This window comes from Mobula hypostoma, chromosome X1 (genome assembly GCF_963921235.1).
Source record: "Mobula hypostoma chromosome X1, sMobHyp1.1, whole genome shotgun sequence".
Taxonomy (NCBI): Eukaryota; Metazoa; Chordata; class Chondrichthyes; order Myliobatiformes; family Myliobatidae; genus Mobula; species Mobula hypostoma.
In genome coordinates, this window is record NC_086128.1 from 25,902,968 (window position 1) to 25,910,807 (window position 7,840).

A 7,840-nucleotide genomic window follows, 5' to 3' on the forward strand; every position below is an offset into this window, starting at 1 on the left:
TTCTTCACTCAGGGGGGGTGCAAGTGTGGAACGAGTGTCAGCAAAGGTGGTGGATGTGGGTTTGATTGCAATATTTAAAAGAAGGTTGGATAGGTACATGGATGGGAGGGGTATGGAGGTCTATGGTCCAGGTGTGGTCATTGGGACTGGGCAGAAAACCAGGCTGACATGGACTAGATGGGCTGAAAGGCCTGCTTTTGTGCTGTAGTGCTCTATAACTATAGTGCTCTAAATTTGCTGATCCATTTTACCACACCATCATAGAAACATAGAAAACCTACAGCACAATACAGGCCCTTCCGCCCATGAAGTTGTGCCGAACATGTACTTACCTTAGAACTACCTAGGCTTACCCACAGCCCTCTATTTTTCTAAGCTCCATGTACTTATCCAAGAGTCTCTTAAAAGACCCTATCGTATCCACCTCCACCACCGTTGCCGGCAGCCCATTCCACACACTCACCACTCTCTGCGTAAAAAAACTTACCCCTGACATTTACTCTGCACCTACTGTCAAGCACCTTAAAACTGTGCCCTCTCCTGCTAGCTATTTCAGCCCTGGGAAAAAGCCTCTGACTATCCACACGATCAATGCCTCTCCTTCTCTTGTACACCTCTATGAGGTCACCTCTCATCCTCCACCGCTCCAAGGAGAAAAGGCCGAGTTCACTCAACCTATTCTCATAAGGCATGCTCCCCAATCCAGGCAACATCCTTGTAAATCTCCTCTGCACCTTTTCTATGGTTTCCATATCCTTCCTGTAGTGAGGTGACCAGAACTGAGCACAGTACTCCAAGTGGGGTCTGACCAGGATCCTATATAGCTGAAACATTACCTCTCAGCTCCTAAACTCAATCCCACGATTGATGAAGGCCAATGCACTGTATGCCTTCTTAACCACAGAGTCAACCTGCGCAGCGGCTTTGAGTGTCCTATGGACTCGGACCCCAAGATCCCTCTGATCCTCCACACTGCCAAGAGTCTTACCATTAATACTATATTCTGCCATCTTATTTGACCTACCAAAATAAACCACTTCACACTTATCTGGGTTGAACTCCATCTGCCACTTCATGTAATCATTAATATAGATATTAACAACATGTACAGGGAGTAGAGTAGGGGCTGAGGGTGCAGCTTTGTGGGGCACCAGTGTTCAGATAATCATGGCAGAGGCGTTGCTGCCTGTCTTAACTGGGTGCAGTCTGTTGGTCAGAGAGTCAAGGGTCCAGTGGTAAAGGGAGTGCAGAGTCCCAGTTCTAGGAAATGGAGGGTGGGCCACTGTGATCAACAGTCCAAGTGGATGGGCCAAACGGTCAGTTACAGTCCCTAACTCATGCTGCCTGTGTTTCCCCTCCCACAGAGCCTGCCTGAGACCATCAGTGACTGCTGGGACCACGATCCTGAGGCTCGGCTCTCTGCCCAATGCCTGGAGCACCGACTGGCAGACATGTCAGCTCTCGCTCTCTCCTGACTCCTTCTGGACACTGACCGCTCTCAGTGAGACAGCACGATGATCCCTTCTCACGGCCCCTTCCACAGTGTGAACCTCTCTCGGTACCACCCCCCCCCCCCACACAGCACAGCGCTCACTCACTGCCCCCTCTCAGTGAGACAGCACGATGATCCCTTCTCACTGCCCCTTCCACAGTGTGAACCTCTCTCGGTACCACCCCCCCCCCCACAGCACAGCGCTCACTCACTGCCCTCCCTCCTCGCTGCCCCTCCCACATCACGGCTCTCCCTCTCCACCTCCTCTCCTTCCCGCAAGATTATCCACTGTGCCCAATGGTTCTCCTAACAGGTTTCTGACAGGAGTTCAACCCACACCCTCCCTCGCCACATGGAGTTCCTCTGGGGCCAGGAAACCTCTGTCTCACGAATTAATTGCAGTCCTGTTACACCCCACACCTGAGCCCCACAATAATTGTTTTGGAGATGGAACACTGAGCTTTTTTCCGAGACTGGTTTCACCTGATCAACCACTCAGCCGAAAGACTCAAATAAAATAAAATACAAATGTTAACTCTGAGTTCCTGAGAGTCCTTTCAATACTTGGAATTGGTTTATTATTGTCACATGTACTGAGATACAGTGAAAAGCTTGTCTTTTACACTGTTCATACAGATCAGATCATTACACAGTGTATTGAAGTAGAACACGGTAAAACAATAACAGAATGCAGAATAGTGTCACAGTTACAGAGAAAGTACAGTGTAGACAGACAATAAAGTGAGAGGTCATAATGAGGGTGAGGTCAAGAGTCCATCCTTTCGTACTAGGGGACTGTTCAATAGTCTAATAACAGTGGGGTAGAATCTGTCCTTGAGCATGGTGGTGTGAGCTTTCAAGGCTTTTGTATCTTCTGCCCGACGGTAGAGGGAAAGAAAGGAATATCCTGGGAGGGTGGGATCTTTGATTATGCTGGCTGTTTCACTGAGTCAGCAGGAAGTGCAAACAGAGTCCATGGGGGGGCAGGGGGAAGAGTCTGGCTTCTGTGATGTACTGAGCTGTATCCACATCTCTCTCCAGTTTCTCACAGTCAGTTGCCACCTTGTCAGGCCCTTGAGATTTATTCACCCTAATTTGCCTCAAGACAGCAAACACCTCTTCTCCTCTGTAATCAGCAGATGCTCCATGACCTCATTGTTGTTTTGCCTGAGTTCTATAGACTCCTGACTAAATACAGATGCAATGAAAACCCTTTTAAGATTTCCCCCATTTCTTAATATGTCAGTAGAAGCCCTCGAGATTCTCCTTCACCTTTTCTGCTAGGGTAATCTCATGCCTTTTTTTAGCCCTCCTGACTACCCTTGCATTTCCTATACTCCTCGGGCACCTCATTAGTTCCTCACTTCTGTCACCTGCCCTGTCTCGTAACCAGTATCGTACTCTATGTACACAGCTTAAGGAAATTTTCCTGAACACATCTGACAAACTCTATCCCATCCAGTCCTTTGACAGTATGGGAGCACCAGCCAATATGTGGAAAGTTAAAATCACCTACTATTGTAACCTTCTTTTTCTTGCAACTTTCTGCTCTCTCTCTCTCTCTACAAATTTGTTCCTCTAAACCCACTAACTATTGGGAGGAGAGTAATATAATCCCATTAAAGTGGTCATCCCATTCTTGTTCCTTAGTTCCACTCATTTAGCCTCAGTAGACTAGTCCTCCAGTCTGTTCCGTCTGAGCAGTGCCGTGACATTTTCTCTGATTAGCAATGCTGCCCTTCCCCCTTTAACTTTTTTCCCCTATAATGGCTAAAAATTGGAATCCCAGAACACTAAGCTACGAGTCCTGGTCCTCCTGCAACCAATTCTCATTATTGTACTGCATCATAATTCAACTTTCTGATCAATGCTCTAAGCTCATCTGCCTTACCTACAATACTGCTTGTGTTGAAGTAGATGTGTTACAAGGACTACCCCTTAGTAATATGATTAGTTAGGCACAGATTGAACCTGTATTTACTGACAAGTACCTATTTTTATACTTTTCCTTATGAGGTCCATCTATGATGTTTCAATTTTGTTGGCTTGAGGTAATCTGACCACCTGTGTCAGATTCTCATTGGACGTGGCCCAGGGCTACAAGCAGCATAGTTCTATGGCCTTCACCTTCAACTTCATGCCTTAGGCTACGTCCACACTAGACCGGATAATTTTGAAAACGCCGGTTTCGAGTAAAAACGACAGGCGTCCACACTAGGCGCTTTTCAAAATATCTCTGTCCACACTAAGACAGATATTTGGGCGAATCTACTCCTACTGGGCATGCACAGACACATCTACAGAAAACAAGTGAGAGGAAACGGTATAATATTTACGTTTCCACGGTGGCGTTTTGCTAGTTCCATTGGTCAAAAACTAGAGTACCTACAACAACAGCGAAAGAAAGTTTTCAAAAATGTCTTTGAGGAATACAAGGAAAACCTCCACTGGAGAAAGCAGACAGGACTTCTTTGTTTAGACAACGAAGTCGAGCTGTTTCTGCGAGTTACAAATGACTACAAAGTCAGCAAAGCAGTGGAGATGTTTAATTCCAAACAAGCTATTAATGTAGACAATAAAGTAAACAACATACGCATGAAGCCGTCCTCTACCCAAGATCAACATTATTAACAATTACAAAAGGTTAAATGGTCAACTCGACATAGACTACCAATCCCACATCAAACCCAAATCTATTAGGAGCAGATGAGGACACTCAACTCAATTTGAAATACTAACTACCAAGTCAGATATGTACAGCAAGTCATTTTCCCCCCACACAATTAAAGCATGGAATAATCTTAATCCTAACACAGCCACACAACCAAACCCGATTAAATTTAACAAACAACAGGAATTCTGCAGATGCTGGAAATTCAAGCAACACACATCAAAGTTGCTGGTGAACGCAGCAGGCCTGGCAGCATCTCTAGGAAGAGGTACAGTCGACGTTTCAGGCCGAGATCCTGACGAAGGGTCTCAGCCTGAAACGTCGACTGTACCTCTTCCTAGAGATGCTGCCTGGCCTGCTGCGTACACCAGCAACTTTGATATGTGTTGCCCGATTAAATTTAAGGCAGCTTTTCTTCTTCAAAAATCTCCTTCTTAAGCCCACTCTCCACCACCTCCAGTTTAAATTCCATGCGGAATATTTTGGAGGATCAAGAACCAAGAACCAAGAGAGTGGAATCTTCTGCCGCCAGACCTGCGCAGTATTTCTGACATTAATATTTTAAAAGATAGACTCAATCAAATCAATTTAGGGGATCTAGTCAAAAAAGCTCACTTTACAATTTAACTCTCACGCTGTTCACAACGACTGCACGTTATAACAGTGGTGGTCAGTCAGCGACAGAGCCAGCTTGGAGACCCCGGGGTACAGGAGATCAAGGTTACGATCACCGCAGACTGGGAGACCGGAGGGTACGGGCAGAAGAACAGAGGATGTAAACAGGGAAACCGAGGGGACCAGCTTGAAAGCCACCGCCAGTTTAAATTCCGTGCAGAATATTTTGGAGGATCAAGAACCAAGAACAGCTGTCCAGCAGTGCTTGCGCAGTACCAAGCAGAAGCAGAAAAAGCATTGTTGTTGTGGTGTTGTCATGACAACATTTTTAAATCTCTCCGTTTACCCTGTCTACACTACAACACGAAACAATCGTTTTCAAATTTACACACTCTGGAGAAAGTTTTCGAAAATCTCCATTTTCGGGAGATGGAAACGCTGTTTCAGTGTGGACGGAAGGTCAAAACGAAAAGAAAAAGCTTCGTTTTCAAAATTATCCGGCGTAGTGTAGACCTAGCCTTAGATGACTTCTTCTGTTCTATTCAACTCTGACTGGTTCAAACCAGTTAAACCACATCACCCAGACACTGATCCCAGATGACAATATTACCACTGCAAACCAGCCATCTTACACAATAAACAGTTTCTTATTTGAGAATGGTCTCAGGTTTGGCAGATCATTGGCAGAAACTCCATGTGCCGATGTTCAATTGCTCTGATTAATTTATCCACAGTAAGAATCTGTTCATCAAACAGTTCACAAAATGGCAGTTGCAAGGACAATCTTACAAAATGGCCACCTCCATTCCTGTTCATTGATTGTCGCTTTTTTTCTGACCAACACCTCCCTCCTCTTGATTGAAAGATATTTATCTTAGGATCATTATCCTCCTCTCATTCTGTTGACTGCCCATAGGATTGCCACGGACCTCCAGTAGGTGTGCAACACTTACATCCTATAAAGGTAAAGGTAACATTTACTTATGAATTCACACACTTTTATACCGATAATCATCTCTACTGTTTTGTAAGAGCACCATCCTCTAATTTTTGCATTATTTCAGCTTACACCTTGAATTTTATGAGAATTGTAAATTTGTATCCTCTGGAATACCTAAGATATTGTTCATACACGTCAAACTATCCATTCCAGTATAATACAAAATTAAATTCTCTGTTTCTCTTTTGTTACTTTTTCTTTGACCTTTCGTGGAGGGTCATATTCCCTCTTGGGATGACGCCAAGCAAAACCAACTATGGCCCCAGTCAGAATCAATTCCGTTACAACAAAATACATGTTTCCATTCATCTTGGGTTTAAAGATATATTGTTTCAATTTTGTTGGCTCGAGGTCATCTGACTGTCCTGTGTCAGATTCTCATTGGATGTAGCCCAGGGCTATACAATAAACAGTTTCTGACTTGAAAACAGTCTCAGGTTTAGCAGATCTTTGGCAGAAACTTCTTGTGCTCTGATCAAGTTATTCCAGAGCAAGAATCAGTTAATCAAACAGTTCACAAAATGGTGGCAGCAAGGACATTCTCATGAAATGGCTGCCTCCATTCCTGTTCACTGTTCTTTCTGGCCAACAGATGCAACTCAGATCATTTTTCTCACTGTTCTCAACCTTTTGATTCTTGAATTTGTCTGCAGGCTTAACAACATCTTTCCCCATGGCCACTCCACTAACTGCCCTGGCACTCTGATTCCTATCCCTCTGCAACTCTAGTTTATACCTTCCAGAGCAGAAATAGCAAACCTTCTCACAAGGATATTAGTCCCCCTCCAATTCAGGTACAAATCTGTCCCATCTATTCAGATCTCACCTTCCCTAGACAAGTGCAATCCAAAAACCTGAAGCCCTCCCTCCTGCACCATCTCCTTAGCCACGTGTTAAGCTTCCTGAACTCACTCTTCAGGACCTCATTACACTTCTGCCAATGTCATTGGTATTGACATGGACCATGATCTCTAGCTGCTCATCCACCCCCCTCCCCACTTAAGATTGCTATGGACTCAACCGAGAAGTCTCTAATCTTTCTGGGACTTACAAGTCTAAGTTATAGGGAAAGGTTGAATAGGGTAGGGTTTCTCCTACAACTCAGGACCTCAACGTCCCTGTAAATTTTCTGCACATTAATATCTTTCCTCCAAGTAGGTGACCAGAACTGCACACAATACTCCAAATTTGGCCTCACCAATGTCTTTTACAACTTCAACACAACATGACTCAGCAGGTCAGGCAGTATCAATGGATAGGAATAAACGTCGCTGTTTCGGGGTGCAACTATGTTCTGTGTGTGTGCAAGTTCAAGGTTATTGTCATGGGTATAAATGCCATGAAAATGAACTGTTCCCAGCAGTAGCAGTATTGTACATTACAAACAGAAGTTAACATGTGAGGCCTCTGTCAGTCAGGGTCAACCATGAATGTTGCATCCTAGCTGTTCAGATACACAAAGAGTACGATATGGACAGCAAGCAAGCCCATGTAGCAAGCTCCCCCTCTCCACATATCTGATGACCTTGAATGGCAGAGACTGATACAGTTTGGTACCAACAGTGTTGCTTATAAGTTAACACATTTAATGTAAATCATGCATAGATTATACATAATCATATCTCCCTGATGACCCTCAACACCCATTTCTACCGTCAGGGAGGAGGTACAAAGGCTTGAAGACCCACACTCAATGATTCAATAACAGTTTCTTCCTCTTCATTATCAAAGTTCTGAACGCATGAAAACTACCTCACTCTTCCTCATTTTAGTTCTACTTACTTATTGGCAATTTTAGTGTTTTGAGAGGTTGGTGAGGAAATATAACAACTCCTGCCTGAGAAGCGACTTAGATCTACTCCAATTTGCCTACCGGAGCAATAGGTCCACAGCAGATGCCATCTCATTGGCTCTTCACTTAACCCTGGAACATCTGGACAGCAAAGATGCATACATCAGGATGCTCTCTATTGACTACAGCTCTGCATTCAATACTATCAACCCTTCAAAACTAATCAATACACTCCAAGACCTTGGTTACAATACCTTTGTGCAACTGGAT

The 7,840-nt window shown here is 44.4% G+C and overlaps 1 protein-coding gene across 3 annotated transcripts in view; it reads left to right on the forward strand.

The window, feature by feature from the left end:
* Nucleotides 1-4,421, forward strand: part of LOC134340338 (bone morphogenetic protein receptor type-2-like) — a 30,514-nt gene extending 26,093 nt beyond the window's left edge. Inside the window, exon 10 of one of the 3 annotated variants that reach the window (XM_063037461.1) lies at nucleotides 1,365-4,420. In XM_063037461.1, the coding sequence (XP_062893531.1) occupies nucleotides 1,365-1,475 (111 nt within the window). In that variant the 3' untranslated portion in view covers nucleotides 1,476-4,420. Of the gene's footprint in view, nucleotides 1-1,364 lie in introns of all 3 variants that reach the window. The other 2 variants (XM_063037460.1, XM_063037462.1) reach the window with 2 other exon arrangements.
* Nucleotides 4,422-7,840: the final 3,419 nt, after the last annotated feature.